Below are 24003 nucleotides of genomic sequence, written 5' to 3' on the forward strand. Positions count from 1 at the left end.
AGCCTGAGGAGGCCAAGGAAAATAAAGGAGGCCTGTGCTGAGGCTTGAGTGTACTCTACTGCACTGTACCCTACGGTGATCTCAAATCTATTCCAGACCTCAGTGAGGATAGCCAGAATCTGGAGAAAGAATTATAATAGCAAAGAACACTGTTAGCTGAATCTAGAGTATGGTATTTGTCTGCGTTTCAGAGAGCAAGTAGCTACAGATGGGGACAGTGAGGGATCATGCTTTCTCCAAATAGCCCTAACTCAAAAAAAAAAAAAAAAAAGTTTCTTGGTTTATTTGGTTCCTGAGTTTTGGACACTAAAATATCCTGAAAACCTGTCCTAGGAGTGTAGTACCTATCCAGACTATCCCATGTGCAAGTCTGCTCCAATCTTTTGTATATAATACTAGGCATGGAGGGGGACAGGTACAATTCCAAAAGGTGTGATATGACTCTCACTCATTCAGACATTGTGATCCCTAACTATGCACCCCTTCGGTGACGAATAAGGAGAAACTTCTCCAACTGTCCTGGGGAATATTATTGAACTCTCCACAGGGTTTCCCAACTCCCTCTTTCTAATTCCTTCAACAAGTCAACTCTGTTCAGTTTCTGAAGACTGTGTCTGTGTCTGGCCTTTCCATCAGTCCAAATCCATAACTGGCATTTGTTAATACAGTGGTCCTGTAAGGTTAACTGGCATTATTACAATCTCGAGTCTTCCAAAAACATGGTATATCCCTCCACTTAATTGAGGTCTTCTCTTATGTCTTTCAATGTTTTATAATGTTATTTTTTAACATTTAAGTATAGCTGATTTACATTAAGTTCTTTTTGGTAGATTTATTCCTACGTATCTTATACTTTTGGTTGCTATTATAAAATATATCTTTTTATAAGAATGCAATTGATATTTTCACATTGTTAGGTATCTCATAATCTTTCTGAACCCAGCCTTATTAGTTCTAATAGAGTCTGTAGGTTCTCTTGAATTATTTTATAGACCATGGGGTTAGCAAAAACATTTTCTGTAAAAGACCAGACAGTAAATATTTTAGCTTTGCAGGCTATATGGTCTCTGACGTGGCTACTCTACTGCTCTTGTAGTTCAAAAGCAGCCATAGACAATACGTAAGCAAACAAAACTTTATAAAACCCGGCAATGGCTGGATTTGGCTCCTAAGACAGTTTGCTGACCTCTGGTATACATAATCATATTATCTGCGAATAATAGCATCTTTTTTCTTTCCAATTCATATACTTTTCATTTTTCCTGTATTAGTGGGCCAGCCAGGACTTTCAGTTGGATGTTGAATAGAAGTGGTGACAATAGGCATCCTTGTTTTAAGGGATACTTCTTACTGATTTTTTTTTTTTTTTTTTGCAGTACGCGGGCCTCTCACTGTTGTGGCCTCTCCCGTTGTGGAGCACAGGCTCCGGATGCGCAGGCTCAGCGGCCATGGCTCACAGGCCCAGCTGCTCCGCGGCATGTGGGATCTTCCCGGACCGGGGCACGAACCCGTGTCCCCTGCATCGGCAGGTGGACTCTCAACCACTGCGCCACCAGGGAAGCCCTTCTTATTGATTTTTAAGGGTAATGTTCCTAAGGTTCTGCCTTTGGAATGATGTTTGCTATAGGGTTTTTGTAGATAAACTTTATCAGGTTCAGAAAGTTCATTTTTCTCACAATGGGCTAAGAGTCTTTAACCAATGGGTATTGTATTCTATCAAATGCTTTTTCCTCAGCCATTGGGTAAATTTTCCTCTTTGATCTCTTACTGTGGTCAATTATATGCATACATTTCTAGTACTAAATCATTTCTCACTCCTGAGATAAACCAAACTTCGTCAGGATACACTATCATTTTTATAAATAGCTGGGTTAGGTTTTCTAATATTTTATTTTGGATTTTTACATCTAGGTTCATAGGTAAAACTGGCCTATAATTTTTCTCTTACACTGTCCCTGTCTGATTTTGATATCAAGGTTATACTAGCCTCACAAATAAATTGCAGATGATAACAAATAAGTTGCAGGTGGTAACAGTGATTCCTTCCAGGGAGTGGATGACCTGGGGATAGAGATAGGAGAAGACTGACTTTTCATTGTATGTCCTTTGTACCTTTTAAATCCTATACAAATAAAATTTAGAATTAAGAAATGAGAACTCAGGGGACTTCCCTGGTGGTCCGGTGGTTAAGACTCCATGCTCCCAATGTAGGGGGCCCTGGTTCAATCCTTGGTCAGGGAACCAGATCCCGCATGCCACAACTAAGAGCCCACATGCCACAACTAAAAGATTCCTGCATGCCACAACTCAAGATCCCTCATGCTGCAATGAAAATCCCGTATGCGGCAACGAAGATCCCACGTGCCACAACTAAAACCTGGCACAGGGACTTCCTTGGCGTCACAGTGGTTAAGAGTCTGCCTGCCAACGCAGGGGACATGGGTTCAGTCCCTGGTCTGGGAAGATCCCACATGCAATGGAGCAACTAAGCTTGTGCGCCACAACAGCTGAGCCTGCGTGCTGCAACTACTGAAGCCTGCACGCCTAGAGCCCATGCTCCGCAACAAGAGAAGCCACCGCAATGAGAATCCTGCACTGAGCAATGAAGACCCAATGCAGCCAAAAAGAAAAAAAGACCTGGCACAGCCAAATAAATAAATATTTAAATATATTTTTTTAAAAAAGAAAAAGAAATGAGAACTCAGAGTCTTTATTTTTAAAACAAGTATAATAATCTTTCTATCTCAAAAATTTAGCTGAAATAATATATATGGAAGTCCTTTACAAATTTCAAACAAATTTTTACCTATTTATGCATAACCAGGTGCTAAATAATGTGCTATAAAACACATAAAAGCTCCACAGAAATCAGAATATTCAGAGACAGTGCCATCTAAGGCCCTTGCTCATGCCATTACCCTCTTCCCCCTTGTCTATCCAAATCTGACCTGTCCTTCAAGGCCAGCCTCAACCACCATCTTTGCTGTGATGCCCTCCCTGCCATCCACACCCCTTCCTTTCTTGTATTTTGTCCCAATTATGTATTCTGAAGGCCTTTAGCATGCACTTGCCATACAACTTCTCTTATGTCATTATCTTTCTGATAAATAACTTTTACACTATTGTTTACTTTTCAGAGGTTTACATAAACTCCTCAATTGAATTATTTCAGGGTGGAAATCATGTATCATGCTTCTTTCTAATCCACACAGCATCTAGGGCACTATTATACATTTAGTAGATACTTGATAATTATTGGTAGGATAAATGAATAAATGAATGAATAATACAATGAACAATAAGTGAGGTAAACGTTAAGCTAGCTCTTATAGGACTGCTTAAGGAAAAAAAGGACACATTTCAGGTAGAAGAAATAATGGCACAAAATGTATTACGGAGATGAGAATTAACAGTGTATGTGCATGTGAAGGCATGTTTGTGTGTCTGTGTATGTGACACAGGGTTGGTTATAATTCTGGCTAAAAGAGAATTTTGTATTGGGAAACAATGAGGTATAAAAGAAGGAAAGAAGCCACCTTAAATGATAGGCTAAAGAAATGAATTTGCTCTACTAGATAACAGTGAGCCACTATATTTTCTCTGCTTCCTAGTTATGAATTTTAGGTTTAAGTTAAGCAGTGGAGGTAACCAAAATTAAGAAAAAGAACTGAAGTATTTAATTATGAGATGATATAACATCTGGTATTTGCTTTAAAATATTCCAGGGAATTCTCTGGTTGTCCAGTGGTTAGGACTCTGTGCTTTCACTGCCAAGGGCCCGGGTTCGATCCCTGGTTGGGGAACTAAGACACCACAAGCTGCAGCGTGGCCAAAGCCAAAAAAAAAAAAAAAATTAAAAAGGTAAAATATTCCAGGAAAAATGCAGAGGAAATAAAAGCAAGATTGGTGAACTGTTGGTAATTGTTGAAGCTGGGTGATGATGGGTACTTAGGAATTCATTAAATTAAATGTTCTACTTTTGTGTTTAATAATTTCCACTAAGAAAAGGGGTGGGGGGAAGTAATCCCAGTAAAAGGGTAAGAGTTTAGGTCACAGCATAACTTGTTACAACTTATAAAACAATTATGTACTCTTGTGTGCACTGCCCCCCAAAAACATAAAGAAAAGAATAGCAGTGAGTGACTTCTGAAGGCAAGTAAGACAGAAATAGGGGGTATTGGTTAATAAACAGTGTTAATATAAGGACAGAAGAATACTCTGTCAGACAACTCTGAAGGGAACACAGTGTGTTGGTGCCTGCAGTCAAAGCTACAGTGTTAGGAGGAATATCTGTCTGCTATGCTGAAAGACCTAGAAGGATGAGACGTTGATAGAGTAGTCAAAATACATGACAGTTTGCACGGGGTCAAAGAAAGGAATTATTGATGACACTTTCCATATGCTTATGGTGGTCACAACTATAATTTATAAAGGACCTAAAACACCCTAGGAGAACTCACAAAAGAAGACAGTGCTGGCAGACAGCAGAAACAAGAACTACAATCCTGCAGCCTGTGGAACGAAAACCACATTCACAGAAAGATAGGCAAAATGAAAAGGCAGAGGACTATGTACCAGATGAAGGAACAAGATAAAACCTGAGAAAAACAATTAAATGAACTGAAGGTAGGCAACCTTCCAGAAAAAGAATTCAGAATAATGGTAGTGAAGATGATCCAGGACCTCGGAAAAAGAATGGAGATCAAGAAGATGCAAGAAATGTTTAACAAGGACCTAGAAGAGTTAAAGAACAAACACCTAGAAGAATTAAAGAACAAACAGAGATAACAATACAATAATTGAAATGAAAAATACACTAGAAGGAATCAATAGCAGAATAATTGAGGCAGAAGAACAGATAAGTGAACTGGAAGACAGAATGGTGGAATTCACTGCCGCGGAACAGAATAAAGAAAAAAAAAAGAAAACAAATGAAGACAGCCTAAGAGACCTGTGGGACAACATTAAACGCACCAACATTCTCATTATAGGGATCCCAGAAGGAGAAGAGAGAAAGAAAGGACCTGAGAAAATATTTGAAGAGATTATAGTCGAAAACTTCCCTAACATGGGAAAGGAAATAGCCACCCAAGTCCAGGAAGCACAGAGAGTCCCAGGCAGGATAAACCCAAAGAGAAACACGCCGAGACACATAGTAATCAAACTGACAAAAATTAAAGACAAAGAAAAATTATTAAAAGCAACAAGGGAAAAACAACAAATAATATACAAGAGAACCCCCATAAGGTTAACAATTGATTTCTCAGCAGAAACTCTACAAGCCAGAACGGAGTGGCACGATATATTTAAAGTGATGAAAGGAAAGAACCTACAACCAAGATTACTCTACCCGGCAAGGATCTCATTCAGATTTGATGGAGGAATCAAAAGCTTTACAGACAAGGAAAGGCTCAGAGAATTCAGCACCACCAAACCAGCTCTACAACAAATGCTAAAGGAACTTCTTTAAGTGGAAAACACAAAAGACAAAAAGGACCTACAAAAACAATTAAGAAAATGGTAATAGGAACATACATATCGATAATTACCTTAAACGTGAATGGATTAAGTGCTCCAACCAAAAGGCACAGGCTCACTGAATGGATACAAAAACAAGACCCATATATATGCTATCTACAAGAGACCCACTTCAGACCTAGGGACACATACAGACTGAAAGTGAGGGAATGGAAACAGATATTCCAAGCAAATGGAAATCGAAAGAAAGCTGGAGTAGCAATACTCATATCAGATAAAATAGACTTTAAAATAAAGAATGTTACAAGAGACAAGGAAGGGGCTTCCCTGGTGGCGCAGTGGTTGAGAGTCCGCCTGCCGATGCAGGGGACACAGGTTCGTGCCCTGGTCCGAGAAGATCCCACATGCCGCGGAGCAGCTGGGCCCACGAGCCATGGCCGCTGAGCCTGTGCGTCTGGAGCCTGGCTCCGCAATGGGAGAGGCCACAACAGTGACAGGCCCACGTACCACAAAAAAAAAAAAAAAAAAAGAGACAAGGAAGGACACTACATGATGATCAAGGGACCAATCCAAGAAGAAGACATTACAATTATAAATATATACGCACCCAAAGAGGAGCACCTCAATACATAAGGCAAATGCTAACAGCTATAAAAGAGGAAATCGAGAGTAACACAATAAAAGTGTGGTACTTTAATAACACCTCACTTACACCAATGGACACATCATCCAGACAGAAAATTAATAAGGAAACACAAGCTTTAAATTACACAATAGACCAGATAGATTTAATTGATATTTATAGGACATTCCATCCAAAAACTGCAAATTACACTTCCTTCTCAAGTGCACACAGAACATTCTCCAGGATAGATCACATCTTGGGTCACAAATCAAGCCTCAGTATATTTAAGAAAATAGAAATCATATCAAGCATCTTTTCCAACCACAATGCTATGAGATTAGAAACCAATTACAGGGGAAAAAACATAAAAAATACAAACACATGGAGGCTAACTAATACACTACTTAATAACCAAGAGATCACTGAAGAAATCAAAGAGGAAATGAAAAAATACCTAGAAACATGACAGTAAAAACACAATGACTCAAAACCTATGGGATGCAGCAAAAGCAGTTCTAAGAGGAAAGTGTATAGCAATATAAGCCTACCTCAAGAAGCAAGAAAAATCCCAAATAAACAATTTAACCTTACACCTAAAGGAACTAGAGAAAGAAGAACAAACAAAACCCAAAGTTATTAGAAGGAAAGAAATCATAAAGATCAGAGCACAAATAAATGAAATAGAAACAAAGAAAACAATAGCAAAGATCAATAAAATTAAAATCTGGTTCATTGAGAAGATAAACAAAATTGATAAACTTTTAGCCAGACTCATCAAGAAAAAGAGGGTGAGGACTCAATCAATAAAATTAGACATGAAGAAGGAGAGGTTACAACGGACACTGCAGAAATACAAAGCAGCCTAAGAGACTACTACAAGCAACTCTATGCCAATAAAATGGACAACCTGGAAGAAATGGACAAATTCTTAGAAAGGTATAACCTTCCAAGACTGAACCAGGAAGAAATACAAAATATGAACAGACCAATCACAAGTAATAAAATTGAAACTGTGATTTAAAATCTTCCAACAAAGAAAACTCCAGGACCAGATGGCTTCACAGGTGAACTCTATCAAACATTTAGAGAAGAGCTAACCCTTATCCTTCTCAAACTCTTCCAAAAAATTGCAGAGAAAGGAACACTCCCAAACGCATTCTATGAGGCCACCATCACCCTGATACCAAAATCAGACAATGATACTACAAAAAAAGAAAATTACAGACCAATATCACTGATGAATATAGATGCAAAAATCCTCAACAAAATACTAGCAAACAGAATCCAACAACACATTAAAAGACTCATACACCATGATCAAGTGGGATTTATCCCAGGAGTGCAAGGATTCTTCAGTATATGCAAAGCAATCAATGTGATACACTATATTAACAAATTGAAGAATCAAAACCATATGATCATCTCAATAGATGCAGAAAAAGCTTTTGACAAAATTCAACACCAATTTATGACAAAAACTCTCCAGAAACTGGGCATAGAGGGAACCTACCTCAACATAATAAAGGCCATATAGGACAAACCCACAGCAAACATCATTTTCAATGGTGTAAAACTGAAAGCATTTCCTCTAAGATTAGGAACAAGACAAGGATGTCCACTCTCGCCACTAATATTCAACATAGTTTTGGAAGTCCTAGCCACGGCAATCAGAGAAGAAAAAGAAATAAAAGGAATACAAATTGGAAAAGAAGAAGTAAAACTGTCACCGTTTGCAGATGACATGATACTATACATAGAGAATCCTAAAGATGCCACCATAAAACTACTAGAGCTAATCAATGAATCTGGTAAAGTTGCAGGATACAAAATTGATGCACAGAAATCTCTTGCATTCCTATACACTAACAACGAAACATCAGAAAGATCAGAAAAAGAAATTAAGAGAACAATCGCATTCACCACTGCAACAAAAGTATAAAATACCTAGGAAGGTAAAAGACCTATATTCAGAAAACTATAAGACACTGATGAAAGAAATCAAAGATGACACAAACAGATGGAGAGATATACCACGTTCTTGGATTGGAAGAATCAATATTGTGAAAATGACTATACTACCCAAAGTAATCTACACATTCAATGCAATCCTTATCAAATTACCAGTGATATTTTTTACAGAACTAGAACAAAAATCTTAAAATGTGTATAGAGACACAAACGACCCCAAATAGCCAAAGCAGTCTTGAGGGAAAAAACGGAGATGGAGGAATCAGACTCCCCAACGTCAGACTATAGTACAAAGCTACAGTAATCAAGACAATATGGTACTGGCACAAAAACAGAAACATAGATCAATGGAACAGGATAGAAAGCCCAGAGGTAAACCCACGCACCTATGGTCAACTAATCCATGACGCACCTATGGTCAACTAATCCATGACAAAGGAGGCAAGGATATAAAATGGAGAAAAGACAGTCTCTTCAATAAGTGGTGCTGGGAGAACTGGACAGCTACGTGTAAAAAAATGAAATAGAACACTCCCTAACACCATACACAAAAATAAATTCAATATGGATTAGAGACCTAAATGTAAGGCTGGACACTATAAAACTCTTAGAGGAAAACACAGGAAGAACACTCTTTGACATAAATCACAGCAAGAGCTTTTTTTTTTTTTTTTTGCGGTAAGCGGGCCTCTCACTGTTGTGGCCTCTCCCATTGCAGAGCACAGGCTCCGGATGCACAGGCTCAGCGGCCATAGCTCACGGGCCCAGCTGCTCCGCGGCATGTGGGATCTTCCCGGACCGGGGCACGAACCCGTGTCCCCTGCATCGGCAGGCGGACTCTCAACCACTGCGCCACCAGGGAAGCCCGCAAGAGCTTTTTTGATCCACCTCCTAGAGTAATGGAAATAAAAACAAAAATAAACAAATGGGACCTAATGAAACTTAAAAGCTTTTGCACAGCAAACGAAACTATAAAAAAGACAAAAAGACAACTCTCAGAATGGGAGGAAATATTTGCAAATGAATCAATGGAGAAAGGATTAATCTCCAAAATATAAAAACAGCTCATGCAGCTCAATATTAAAAAAAAAAAAAAAACAACCCAATCAAAAAATGGGCAGAAGACCTAAATAAACATTTCTCCAAAGAAGACATACAGATGGCCAAGAAGCACGTGAAAAGCTGCTCAACTTCACTAATTATTAGAGAAATGCAAATCAAAACTACAATAAGGTATTACCTCACACTGGTTAGAATGGGCATCATCAGAAAATCTACAAACAACAAATGCTGGAGAGGGTGTGGAGAAAAGGGAACCCTCTTGCATTGCTGGTGGGAATGTAAATTGATACAGCCACTATGGAGAACAGTATGGAGGTTCTTTAAAAGACTAAAAACAGAATTACCATATGATCCAGCAATTCCAGTACTGGCCATATACCCAGAGAAAAGCAGAATTCAAAAAGACACATGCACCCCAATGTTCACTGCAGCACTATTTACAATAGCCAGGTCATGGAAGCAACCTAAATGCCCATCGACAGACGAATGGATAAAGAAGATGTAGTACACATATACAATGGAATATTACTCAGCCATTAAAAGGAATGCAATTGGGTCATTTGTAGAGACGTGGATGGATCTAGAGACTGTCATACAGAGTGAAGTAAGTCAGAAAGAGAAAAACAAATATCGTATATTAATGCATATATGTGGAACCTAGAAAAATGGTACAGATGAACCGGTTTCAGGGCAGAAATAGAGACACAGATGTAGAGAACAAACGTATGTACACCAAGGGGGGAAGTGGTGGGGGAGGGTGGTGGTGTGATGAATTGAGAGATTGGGATTGACATATATACAGTAATATGTATAAAATGGATGACTAATAAGAACTGCTGTATAAAAAAACTTTTTTTAATTAAATAAAATTTTTTAAAAAACGAGTGCTTCGGGCTTCCCTCGTGGCGCAGTGGTTGGGAGTCCACCTGCTGATGCAGAGGACATGGGCTCGTGCCCCGGTCCAGGAAGATCCCATATGCCGCAGAGCGGCTGGGCCTGTGAGCCTTGGCCAATGAGCCTGCGCGTCCGGAGCCTGTGCTTCGCAGCAGGAGAGGCCACAACAGTGAGAGGCCCGCATACCGCAAAAACAAAACAAAAAAACCCGAGTGCTCCTCTCTTTAATATCCACCAATTTTTTTTGTTCTAAAAACATGCAAGGAAATCCATTCTGAAGTTTTTGCTTTTGGTTAAAAATTTAAGTTTATGACTATGCTATTATTATAGAGTTAATAAACCTATCTCATTATCTCATTAATTAAAGCTCAAACCACTAGATTATAAGAAAATAATAATAATATAATATATTTTATATAATATATAAATGATACATTATTATTAATACATTATTATATATTAATAATATTATATAATAATATATTGTTATTAATATATTATTATATATTAATAATATTATATGATAATTATAATAATAATCTAGCTCAAACTACTAGATTATAAGAAAATAACCTGTAATGCTCAAAGGTTTACACAGACACCAACAAAAATAAAACCACTTACCATAAGTGATCAATAGAAGGACAAAAGGAATATTTTTAAATAGGTTCCTTATTGATTTCCCATAGGAATACTCTCCAGGGGGACTGTCTTGGAGAACTGCTTGAGCCTGGCTTGGTGGATACTGAGGTTTTTCTTTGAATGCTGGAAACATACATGAAAAGATAATTCAATATACAAGTCTTCTTTAGTGAGCAGACTAAATTCAGTTTAAGTTTAAAGAGGTAGTAAAAGTCTTTTATAGGAAGGCTTTTCATTTTCACTCATTTCTAAGTGAAGAATAGTTTGATATTATCATCTCAACCCTCTGAGATGGACTAAAACTCAGAGATTTGGCCAATTCACAGAACTGAACTGTAAAATCATCAATACTATGTCACAACTTTGCCCAGTGATTATTCTGTTTTTAGTTAAGCAAGATTAATTTTTATTATATTAAGTATTCAACAATTGTATTTCTAAATTTGGTTCAATCTGTAATTAGAGGTAATATCAGATATGAGCAAGCCAGTATCTTATTGAACTTTTAGAGGACTGTCTTGAGTTAGTATCTATTTTCTTCTGAAATTTGATATAAAGTTTATCATCTGCTGCAATTACCCCTCTAGAACTGAAAAGGTCCATGTGGATTCATGGGAGCAGAGCTAGGTCCTGCTTGCCGACTCACTTCAGCTGCATATGGAAAATCTAGGGGTAGAGCTGGGAGACATAAAAGTGTGATACATAGTTTCTGATACTGTAAGTTCTAGCACTGCCCATTACTATGTAGTTAGAGAAAGATCGCACAGCCTTCTCAGCCAGATATTTAGAGACTGCCCTTTTGCTGGGCAGGGAAGGATCTACTAATTTCCTACAACAGATAGCTAGGCAGAGATTTCTGTAGGGTATGGCTAGCCAGGAGTCAAGACTTTCTGATAGAAGAGCTGACCTGCTAAGAGTGGTACATCAGAAATTAAAATCTAGTTTTAGTACTGACTCAAAATTTTAAACTCAAATACATACAGGAAAAATGCTGTATTTCACTGAATCTAAAATGGTCTGATGCTGGCCCTTAATGATCTTGGCAGGCACAACAGACGGTTTTCACATAACCATACCTCAATTGACACCAGTGTTACATGCCATTGATTTTTTTTATTGTGAGAAGAACATTTAACTTGAAATCTACCCTCTTAACAAACTTTTAAGTGTACAATAAGTATTGTTAACTATAGGCATAATGTTATACAGCATATCGCCAGAACTTAGTCATCTTAGATGCCATTGATTGATTACTAAAGGCACCTCAATTTCAGAGACGTCATTTTAAAAATGTACACTTTAGAATCAATAAAGTAGGGTAAATTCAAAAGCCAAAAAGAAGGTATATGGATTCAGAAGAAAGTAATATTTTCTAAAATATTAGAATTTCCTCCTTCTCTTTCTCTCTCTCTCTTTTTAAATAGTGGCTATTTCTTTCTTCCAACAAAGAAGCCTGCTTTGTAGTTTGAAAGTGGTCTAGATCTGATGGACCTGACTGTCAACTGTAATCATGTAGAAATTTTTTAAAAATACAGATTTGGGGATTCTAGAGAAGGCTCAGTGAATCAGAACCTTCAGAACAGAACCTTAGAACTGTATTACACAAAACTCAACAGTCAGCCAGGTTTGAAAATCACTGCAAAAGAAAGAAATGATTCTTAAAACTTGCACACAATATTGTAATTCTCTTAATTCTCCTATTTGCTGCTAAAAATAAAAAATTACAGCTCTTTGCTCACCAAAACATGGATTAATTATGATATAAATAAAACAACAAACTAGACTTCTATTTTTATAGGTCTTACAACTAATTGAAGCAGAGACATAACTCATATTTACTTTTCAATATCCTTACATTGGAGGACTGGTAGACATAAAACGTTTTAAGTGGTTGCAACCCCTCCCCTTCCTTTCACCCTATCTGCTCCTTGCACTGCTGAGGACACCTGTTGTCCTCTCCTGAAAGTCTCTTTGCATCCTAGTTAAGATAGGAGATACTTCTTTTTATTAATATTGGTAAAACAGAACTCACATGTTGTAAAACAAAGTTTCAGAATGTAAAAACTATGCTTACAACGTAGTCATGGGTATTGAATGAGTTCTAAGTCTCTTACTTAGATTTTTATTTACTACAATAAAATAAGTCTAAATGGCTCAGATCTGAACTCAAATGCAAAATAAAAACAAGTTCTGGTAGTCTTTAATTCCATTAGACTTGTTTTCTGAATACAAGTGTTATGTCTTAGTTTCAGGAAGTTAACTGCTCTCTTGGACAAAATCAAGATTTTATCTACCAGCTACACAATATAGTAAAGTCAGGCTTAAGTCTATAAAGAAAAAAAAAAAGAGGAACAAAAAAACCATTGGTCTATGACCCTGTTTACGCCTCATTCCTCCTTTCAAAGGATGAAATATGGCTTTTTCTTTCTCCTTTGAAACTGAAAAATAGACTTCTAACTTCTCTTCTCCCCACCAAAAAGTTGTGCAAATAAAATAACTAATACAATAATTAATTAGTAAAAGTTATTCTCCACCCTTAGCAATAGGAATGGAAAGTAGCCAAAGGGTTTTGGGCACCACATTCAAACTTTTTCTCCCATGATGAATAAATAACAAATCTATTGTGTTTAGGACCACTTCTATTTTTTGAAATCAGGTTATAATATTATCTTTTGATTTCATTATTTGTGCCTTTGTGATTCAAGCGGACATTACACATATTAATTTATTATAAGACAAACACAGGTTTGAATCCTGGCTCTGCCTCATCTCACTATATGACTCGAAGAAATCAATTCCTGCTTCTCAGCTATTGCTTTCTCATTCATAAAATGGAGATAATAACAACAAGCTGGTATGAGGACTATATGATATGTGTAAAAGAATTTTGTAATTATTGAGTACTACACAAAATACATTGTCTTTTTGAGGAATATTTATTTTTAAAAATCAGAGACTTTTCAGGGAATTCCCTGGCAGTCCAGCGGTTAGGACTTGGCTTCCACTACAGAGGGTACAGGTTGGATCACTGGTCGGGGAACTAAGATTCCACATGCTGTGCAGTGCAGCCAAACATAAATAAATATTTAAAAATAAATCAGAGACTTTTCTCAGGGCTTGAAATTCTTATACACTAAGTAAAATGTACTTCTATTAACAATTTATAATAGGAGCCAATATATAAATATCCTGAATATAAGAATCAAAAGTAAAACTATGCATGCATGTTTTATACTCATGTATTTAAATACCTTAATATTAAATATTTTGACTGCCATTACTTTTGGTTTCTGTCATCCACTCATTTTAGTGAATCAGGATGATAAGGATTTTAACTGACATACTTAAGTGATATAGTTTACTGCTCTGCATAAGAAGAACAGCTTTCAAATACAACAGCATTACCACTTATACAAGAGGAATTGAAACAAATGATCAGACTAAGTAAAAATTAAAATGATATATTTGTATATGTAACATTTTATTAATGGAGTTAGATTGCCCAGGCTCAAATTTCAGCTTTAGCATTTATATACTAACTGTGACCATGAGTCAGTTAAATTTACTTAAATTCTGTGCCCAGTTTCCTCATTTATAAAATGGGAATGATAATAATAGTACCGCCCTTATAGGGCTTTGAGGATTAAATGAAATATAGCATGCAGTTGTGCTTTTAAACATGTTTGGTACATGTCAATCAAATGTTAGAGACTGTAATAGTATTCTCCCAATAAGAATGGGGTATTAGTGTGAAATTCAGTGGAAGGTTGGGCTTAATTCCTAGAAATGTTAGATGGATTACACTTAGGGAGGGTAATGGGATTACATGACATGAACCCTCCTCAAGTTAGTATTTTAGGAAGACTTCTGAATACCAGTTTGGTACATGTCACATTGCTGAAAAGCATCAGCACAAAACTAGATTATTTTATAAGATTTGATTGGGCTTCCAAAGTATGTATGGGTAGAATTTAGAAGGAAGTAGCATTGTCTCTTAGTAATTAAGGAACTTTAAGAAAGTTAGGATTTTTAAAATAATCCATATTTTCCTTAATAGCAAATATTTAGGTATAAGGAAAACAGGTAAATTTTTAATTTAAACGTCACAATTTTCAACCTAGACTTTCATATCACAACTGTATATTATCTTGCTTTTATACTATGCTTAGTATCATAAGACTAAGTTTATAGGTCACCAAGAAAAACTTGACAATGAGCTTTTTTTTTTTCCTATTCTATTTCCATTCCATTCACCTCCCATTTCCATTTCCACTGTCTACTCATAAGCCATGAGTACATAAATAATTATGTACATGAATAGCTCTCTTTTAATTTCTTAAATAATACAGGGTGATACGCCAATGGTCATACCTATGTTTTTTGTCCCACTCCTTTGACAAATAAAAATCTTATATTTGTAGCATCTCATATATATATATATATATATATATACATATATGTTTAAATACACGTGTAATATATATAATTTTGTATCTATAGATATCTTATATAGTCTATTACTCTCACGTCTTCCAAAGAGACAAGCAATTGAAGACGATAAAAAAAGGAAAACCAGAATTTATGCAAAGATACATAGCAATCAAAGGAAAGAGAATTATATATATATATATATATATTTTTTTTTTTTTTTTGGCGGTACACGGGCCTCTCACTGTTGCGGCCTCTCCCGTTGCGGAGCACAGGCTTCAGACGCTCAGGCTCAGCGGCCATGGCTCACGGGCCCAACTGTTCCACAGCATGTGGGATCTTCCCGGACCAGGGCACGAACCCGTGTCCCCTGCATTGGCAGGTGGACTCTCAACCACTGCGCCACCAGGGAAGCCTGAGAATTTTATAATTTAATAATCCCTATTGCTAATGGAAGATCCATTTATGCAAAATGTATATAAACTATATCTCATACTTCATCTAGCACATCAAGTATGGCTACCAGAAAAGTAGATATAGGAATTTGTTTTTTTAAAATATAGATTTCTTTTAAAACCGTGTTAAACTGCCAAAATAGTACAAGGGATAATTTATCCTTTTTCAGTAGTCAGCACACAGCAAATATGCCACTCCCTAACAGAAACATAAAAACCAATCATAGGTAGATTGGACATGTCAGAATATTTTAAATGCTACCATGAGAATATTTTGTTCATTATCTTAAGGGAAATTAAAAATATGTGGGCTGAGTTTCCTATCCCTGGGTCCAGCAGTTCATCTCTAAAGGCACCTGTGGTGGTGCAGTGGTTAAGAATCCGCCTGCCAATGCAGGGGACACCGGTTCGAGCCCTGGTCCGGGAAGATCCCACATGCCACCAAGCAACTAAGCCCGTGTGCCACAACTACTGAGCCTGCGCTCTAGAGTCCACGAGCCACAACTAGTGAGCCCATGTGCCACAACTACTGAAGCCTGCACGCCTAGAGCCTGTGCTCCACAACAAGAGAAGCCACCACAATGAGAAGCCTGCGTACCGCAACGAAGAGTAGTCCCCGCTTGCCACAACTAGAGAAAGCCCGCGTGCAACAACGAAGACACAAATCAGCCAAAAATAAAATAAAATAATTAAATAAATAAAATTTTAAAAAATAAAGGCATCTCTATCAAAACACTCCATAGTCTTTAATATACATTTTCTTTGAAAACTGAGGATTTTATATCTGGTGATCATAAAAAAAAATTGCATTTTTCATTACTGTTATAAACATGGTAAAAATCAACATATAAAAATTAAAACTCCAGCTATAATGAAATTTAATTATAAATTTTAATGATTGAAAGATGGCCTTTCAACTTTAAAGTTCCTTTCTTCTTCAAATCAATTTAAGATATACTGAGTGCCCAAAAGGCAATATTACAGTTATGTTAGCAGCTCTATTACTTAAATAAGCCTCACCTATTCTTTTCCCTGAAATCAAAATTGTTTCCCATTAAAAATAACTTTAAAAAGCAGACCTTCCCAAACCTTCTTCCAAACTGATGATGGCTGCTTGCAGCTGATTCTGACTGACTGCTTCAAGAGACAGGCCCGGACGAGAGGACTCGGGGACGAGTGGTGGCAGCAGTGCTTTGCTGGAGTGGCCTAACAAGCAGATAGTTGCCACAGTTTGAAATTCTGCTGAACAGCTTGCTGCTGCCCAGGATCATTCACTGGTCAACATTTTCAGATCCAGTTAACTGTTAAATTGGGGATCCCTGGAAGGATTTATCATTTAAAGGAAGGTTGTAGCCTATTCGCATCATTTCAAAGCACGACAAGAACTTGTTCCTGGCGAGGTTAGTGTAAGATGCAGACACGTAGATGGATAGGCAAAGAGGAGGCAGGTAATATGTTTGAAACCAACAGTTATCAGGAAAGAAAAGTTAGTCGGGAGACAAATGAGATGAATTAGTCTTCAAACCCTTTACAACATTAAAACGGATGTAGCGGACCATAACATATCCTTAGGCGGTAGCATTCATTACCTAAACAAGAAAGTGAACAGCAAGAATGAAACAAGCAAATAGCACTTGAGATATTACCAGTACAAATTTTCAGGGTTGGTTATTTTTATTTTCATATGTTTGTCATGCACGTATCTATTTAAGCTTTAGGGAAAATAATTCACTTACCAATTACCGTTAAAATAAATAAAAGTGTGGCGACAGCTGAAGTTCCATAAAACATGGTACTGATATTACAAGCCAGCAGTTGTGTGTTATTCTGTGTGTTCGGCACCAAAACTGGTGGCAGCAAAAAGCCAACTGCAGTTCCAAGCTGTAAAATAAACAGTCCTGTTAATTCTTTCTTCTTATTATAAGAGAAAAAAAAGTAATCAACATAAAGACAACCACTATTGCAAGGTCCTTTCGTAAGCTCTAAAGCACCATGTTCTAATGTCTTTTTACCATACCATTAAAGGAAAATTGTTGTCAAATGTCTTCCCTAGTTAATAAACATTTACTAAGCTCCAACCATCCAAATGATGCTGCTATAAAGTTGTGCAAGACACACTCCTTACCCTTTGGCTACTTACAATAAAAAAGGAGAATAAGGGCTTCCCTGGTGGCGCAGTGGTTGAGAGTCCGCCTGCCGATGCAGGGGACACAGGTTCGTGCCCCGGTCCGGGAGGATCCCACATGCCGCGGAGCGGCTGGGCCCATGAGCCATGGCCGCTGAGCCTGCGCATCCGGAGCCTGTGCTCCACAGCGGGAGAGGCCACAGCGGTGAGAGGCCCACATACCGCCAAAAAAAAAAAAAAGGAGAACAAAAATACACACATATACACAAAAGAATGCTGAGAAAAGACAACATACAAAATGGGAGAAAATATTTGCAAATCATATATTTGATAAAGATCTACCATCCAGAATATATAGAGAACTCTTACAACTCTACAACAAAAAGACAAACATCCCAATTCAAAAATGGGCAAAAGACCTGAATAGACATTGCTCCAAAGAAGATATATAAAATGTTCAACAAGTACATGAAAAAATGCTCAATATCATTAGTTATTGGGGAAATGCAAATCAAAACTATACCTGCTAGAATGGCTATAATTTAAAAAAAAAAAAACAGAAAGTAACAAATGTTGTCATGATGTGGAGAAATTGGAACCCTTGTACACTGCTAATAAGACTGTAAAACAGTGCAGTCACCATGGAAGACAATTTGGCAGTTCCTTAAAAAGTTAAACATAGAATTACCGTATGACCTAGCAATTCCTCTCTTGGGTATATACCCCCAAACTGAAAACAGGTATTGAATATTGTGCATGAATATCCGTAGCAGCCCTATTTGCAATAGCCAAAAGGTGGAAAAAAGCAAATTGCCTATCAATGAATGAATGGATAAACAAAATGTGGTATATCCATTCAATGAAATATTATTTAGAAAGAATGAAATACTGATAGATGCAGTAACACGTATGACCTTTGAAAACTTGCTAAATGAAAGAAGCCAGACACAAAAGGTCACATATTGTATGATTCTATTTATATGAAATATCTAGACTAGGGAAATCCATAGCGAGAAAACAAATTAGTGGTTGCCAGGGGCTAGAGAGGGGGGAATGAGGAGTGACTGCTTAGTGGGAACTGGGTCTTCTTCGAGGGTAGATAAAAATGTTTGGGAACCAGATATAGGTGATGGCTGCAAAACATCGTGAAGGTACTAAATGCCACTGAGCTGTACACTTTAAAATGATTAATTTTTTTATGTGAATTTTACCTCAGGAAAAAAAAAATTAGGCCGACTATGATCATCACAACAAGAGAAATAAAATCAAAGTATTAAAGGGGGATCAGTGGAGGGAGAATTCAGATTCTTTGGGGGACGGAGGTGAGACAGAAGGGCCCAAGATAGGTTTCAAAGAGGAGGCTGAGGCAGAGAAGTAACATTTACCAAATATTGCATTTGCTCCCTATAAAAAGCTGGATAGAGACAGTTAAACAGGTAATTACAAGTGTAGTAAGAGCAGTACTGTGATGAGAGGTAGAGAGTGCCATGACTGGGAAGATCATGTAATTGATCATTCAAGCAAGAACACTAGTCAGAGTGAAAGGGACCCCATGAGCAGTTGTACTGGACGACAGATGTACACCTGGACTATTCTAGGCCAGTTGGAGCATATGGTCACCTTAGCTAAGAGAGTACTTTAGAGGAGCACCTTGTATAGACTTGGGGTTGAGGCAAAATTTCTAAAGGAACAAAGATCTGAATAAGAAATTAGAGTTAGCCAAGTAAAATAGAAATGTTCCCAGTTAAGTAAGTCAGAAAGAGAAAAATATCGTATATTAACGCATATATGTAGAACCTAGAAAAATGGTACAGATGAACCGGTTTGCAGGGCAGAAATTGAGACACAGATGTAGAGAACAAATGTATGGACACCAAGGGGGGAAAGCGGGGGTGGGGGTGGTGGGATGAATTGGGCGATTGGGATTGATATGTATACACTGATGTGTATAAAATTGATGACTAATAAGAACCTGCTGTATAAAAAATAAATAAAATAAAATTCAAAAAATATATATATGTTCCCAGTCAACGGAACATCATGTACAAAGGAAGGAGAGAGCATGACCTTGTGAGAAACTGTAAGTAGTGCACAAGTCCCCTCAGAGCAGAGCAAGTCTGTATATGAGGAATGGAGGCTGTGCAGAGAGGTGATGCTGAGGAATTGGCAGGAGGCAGAACTGGAAGGTCTCACTTGACACTTAAGAGGGTTTGAATTTTTTCCTAAGGGCAATGGAAGACACTGCAGAGGGCAAGGGAGTGTCCAGGACAGATGTGCACATTAGAAAGACCACAATGGATGAATGTGGAGAAGAGAGGGAAGAGAGCAAGAGCTGCAGATAGGAAAATCAGTTAGCAAGCTCTAGGTGAGAGCTACGGGTGGCCAAGGCTAAGATGGTGGCAGTGGAAATGAAGAGTAATGAGCTGGGAGACAAGGTAAATTTTGATTGGTGGGATCATATGGGATAGTCAAGTGGAAATATCCAGCTGACCAGTATCTACATAAGTCTGAAGCTCATTAATTTATTGAATAAATTTTTATGGAGAATCTACAACATGCCAGGCACTCTAATGAATGCTGTACATTTAGACGATGTGCCTATTTCATGAAACTTACAACCTAATGGTGGGGATCGGAGAAGAGTAATAATTAACAATTAATATATAAACATAAATATATCAGACAGTGATAAGCACTACATAGAGGATTAAAGTACAATGATGTAATAAGACAGTGACTGGGCAACTCTAAATGGGATCCTGAAGAAATGCCACTGAATGGTATTTAAAATGAATTTAAACTGAGAGCTGAATGATAATAAGAATATAACAATGTGATCTTAGGAGGAAGAACATTCCAGACAGAGAGAATGTTTTTGCAAAGGCCCTTATGAAAAATGCAAGCTTAGTGTCGTTTAAGGAAGCAAAAACATATTAGTAAGGTTTTGTAATCCAGAGTAAGGAATTTAGATTTTATTTTAATTACTATGGGAAATCACTGGAGAGTTCAAAGCAGAGCTATGACATGATCTGATCTATGTTTTAAAAGGTTCTCTCAGGAATTCCCTGGCAGTCCAGTGGTTAGGGCTTGGTGCTTTCACTGCTGGGGCTTGGGTTCAATCCCTGGCTGGGGAACTAAGATCCTGCAAGCCGTGCGGCATGGCTAAAAAATTTAAAAAAAAATTTTTTTTAGAAGGTTCTCTCAGGTTAGAGACTTGGCACAGTAGATGGGTAGTTAAAAGATAGGATTCAGGAATCAGACAGACCTAAGTGTGAATTCTGCTGCTAATTAGCTGTGTGACTTTTGGAAAATAATTTTATCCCTTCAAGTCTCAGCTTCTGTATATATAAAATGAGGAGACTAATAGTTCCTACCTTACATAATGAAATTAAACGAAACAATGTGTGAAAGTACTTAGCATGGTGCCAGGTTTAGTGAATGCTCAATAATGTTGAATATTACTATGAATGATCACTCCATAATCTAGGCATACTTGGGGGTCGTGAGCAAGTACAGAGCTACTAGAGTCAAGGAAGGATTCGAACACTTAGGGAGAATGTAGGAGGAAGGCCCAGAGGTGTGCCAAGTGTTAGAGGGAAATCTGCCTATGAGAAAACATTTCCATTTATTATCCATGAAATAGATAATCCATAGATATGGAGTTGATAATATTTCCATCATGCTCAATGAAGTATTAATCTTGCATATAATTTCGTAAATGAAAAAATAGTTGAAGGAAACAGTTCCTATCCAAACATGCAGAAGCAACCAACTAAAATATCAGTCACAAATTATTTTGGATATGCAACTATATTTCAAGCTATCCCTTCTTCTGTACTTTTAAAGGAAATAAATATAAAGCAATAAGCCCACATGTAAAGTTACTCTTTACATGGAATTTAAATAGATCTTACTGTGATCTTGAAACAAGTGTTAGACCAGAAGTAAAAGAGTAACATTCTTTTGTTACATAGCTACATGATATATGTATAGAGAGAAGTAACATTTTTGTTATACAGGTCTTTTTTTTTTTTTTTAAGCAATTTCTTTTAAAAGTCTTTATTGAATTTGCTACAATATTGCTTCTGTTTTATGTTTTGCTTTTTTTGGCCCCAAGGCATGTGGGATCTTAGCTCCCTGACCAGGGATCGAACCTGCACCCCCTGCATTGGAAGGGGAAGTCTTAACCATGGGACCGGCAGGAAAGTCCCCTGTTATACAGGTTTTTAACTTGATTCTCCTCGAGCTGAATGAACACTCGAAATAATTTACATAAAGTATCATAGGACTCCATATGCAAAATTTAAATTACAGTAAAAGGACCATTCTGCAATTAAAACACATACACACACACACACACACACACACACACACACACACAAATTCTACCTAATAATGCTACTGGAATGCTAATGAATTTGAACCTATGGTGTTGGCAAGTCTAGGAAACAGTTTAATGGAGACTTGGCAAAATAAGCCACGCTTTTGCAATGGATTCTATGATCTATGATTTGTCTTGCATTTTCTTACCGTTAAAATTTGGTAATAGGACTCAGTAATGCTGTGAGGTCTTTATCACTATATTTATTTAGCGATCATTTACAAACGTCTGTTATGTACCAGGCACTCTGCTGACTGCTAATATATAAAATTAAACAGAAGCTGTTTACATGGACCACTCAAAATAAGAACAAACTTCCCAGAACACAGCACCTTCCTTTTGCAAAGAATACACTGATGACAAAAATAATACCTACTTTAGACTCATTCATTATCGCACTGACAAGTTTTTTATGATGTTAGGCCTAAATATGGGCCTGTACAGTTAATTACTTTACAGGTAATTCTCAAAGATGACCAGGTAGTCATTTTAAACTGGTTTTGAAAGGTCTGTCTTCACAAATAAATCAAAACCCCTCTTTAATCCAAGACTGCTTCCTATTTTATGACTGCTCACCTCCTCTCCTTCATTTATAGAATGCCTCCTAAGGATCCATATACCTAGCTCACATGGCCTATGACGTTTTATCTGGTCCTTCAGGATCCGATTTTCATCTATTACCCTAGTCCTTACCTGATTACCTAGCACGGCGGTGGCGCAAGCTGTGGACACCTCCTTGGGCCCAAACCACACTGAAGCGATGTGGGAGGGCAAGCCGAGGATGAACACCTGGGCCACAGAGCACAGGCACTGGCCCAACATGGTGACCCAGAAGAGATGCTGCTGCACGCTGCCGCACTTGATCCAGGCGCCCAGGCAGTTGAGGCCGGAACCCAGCAGGGCGGTGAGCCGCAGGCCTCTGGTTTCCAGCAGCCAGGTGGCCGGGAAGATGAGGGGCACGTAGGCCAGCATGTATACCATGGACAGCCAGTCAATGTGCAGCGAGGAGACGTTGTAGAAGCCCTCGAAAACGTTGCTGATGATGCTGTATTGGATCCACTGAAACGCGTTCACCATCGAGTACAGGCTGAAGATCAGTAGCACCAAAAAGCGCCGCGCGGAGAGCGCAGTCCGGGGCACCAGGGTGCCCTCGACCGCCGGCGTCTGCTCGCCGGAGTCCTTGGGCAGCAACTGGGCCTGGGTCTCCTCCTCCGGGGCCAGCGGAGTCTTCGGCCTGTCCAGAGCTCCCGAGGCGGCCTTGGGGCTGTCCCGAGAGACCCCATTCAGGGCCAAGCAGCCGGCTTTGGGCCCGTTCTGCGTCTCCGCACTCACCTTTCCAGCGGGCGCGTCCCCCGGGACCGGGAGGTATCCGTTCGCGGGCGGGTGCCCGTTCGCCACCGTTGTCCCCTCCTCATCGTCGGGCAGTGCCATGTCCCCGGGCTCCCCGGGGCCGCCTGGCACCCCCGCCCTCCTCCCAGCCCTGCACCCGCAGCCCAAGACCCGAGGCCCTCCCTGCACCCCAAGCCCTACCCCTCGGCCCACTGCTCCTGCGACCCTCTCCCCGGCCGAGTGAGCCTCGGTCTGAACCGGGAGCTGCAACCCGCGCTGCCTGAGTCCGCAGGCAAAGTCCTCGTTCCCGTGCGCTGCCCGGCAGGCAGTCACTCAGGGCCAGGCCGGGCCGGGAGAAAGCAGCGTCACTGCGCGGTGGAGGCCCGCTGGCCAATCAGCGGCACCCTCGCCCGTCGGAGCCAATCGGGGAGCTTCCGGAGGGGCGGGGCGGGAGTGAGTGTGCGGGGCGGTAGAGGAGGAAGGCCAAGCTGGAGGTCTGCGCTAGGTGTTCTTCTTCTGGATGGATGCTGTGGCCAGAAGTCCTCCGACCTGGGCGTGGGCGGGCGGGAGGCGACCTTTGGATTGGGCAACTCGGGACTGGGAACGAGGGGCTAGG

The 24003-nt window shown here is 38.9% G+C and overlaps 1 protein-coding gene across 1 annotated transcript in view; it reads right to left on the reverse strand.

Annotated features, from left to right (window-relative positions):
* The window catches only part of FLVCR1 (FLVCR choline and heme transporter 1), a 35270-nt gene extending 11781 nt beyond the window's left edge, over nt 1–23489 (reverse strand). The window contains exons 1-3 of the mRNA XM_065885221.1: nt 22752–23489; nt 17289–17433; nt 10652–10792 (exon numbers count right to left, since the gene is read on the reverse strand). Of these exons, the coding sequence (XP_065741293.1) occupies nt 10652–10792; nt 17289–17433; nt 22752–23489 (1024 nt within the window). The remainder of the gene's footprint in view (nt 1–10651; nt 10793–17288; nt 17434–22751) is intronic.
* Between the last annotated feature and the right edge of the window lie 514 nt (nt 23490–24003).

The sequence above is a fragment of the Phocoena phocoena genome, chromosome 1 (genome assembly GCF_963924675.1).
Source record: "Phocoena phocoena chromosome 1, mPhoPho1.1, whole genome shotgun sequence".
Taxonomy (NCBI): Eukaryota; Metazoa; Chordata; class Mammalia; order Artiodactyla; family Phocoenidae; genus Phocoena; species Phocoena phocoena.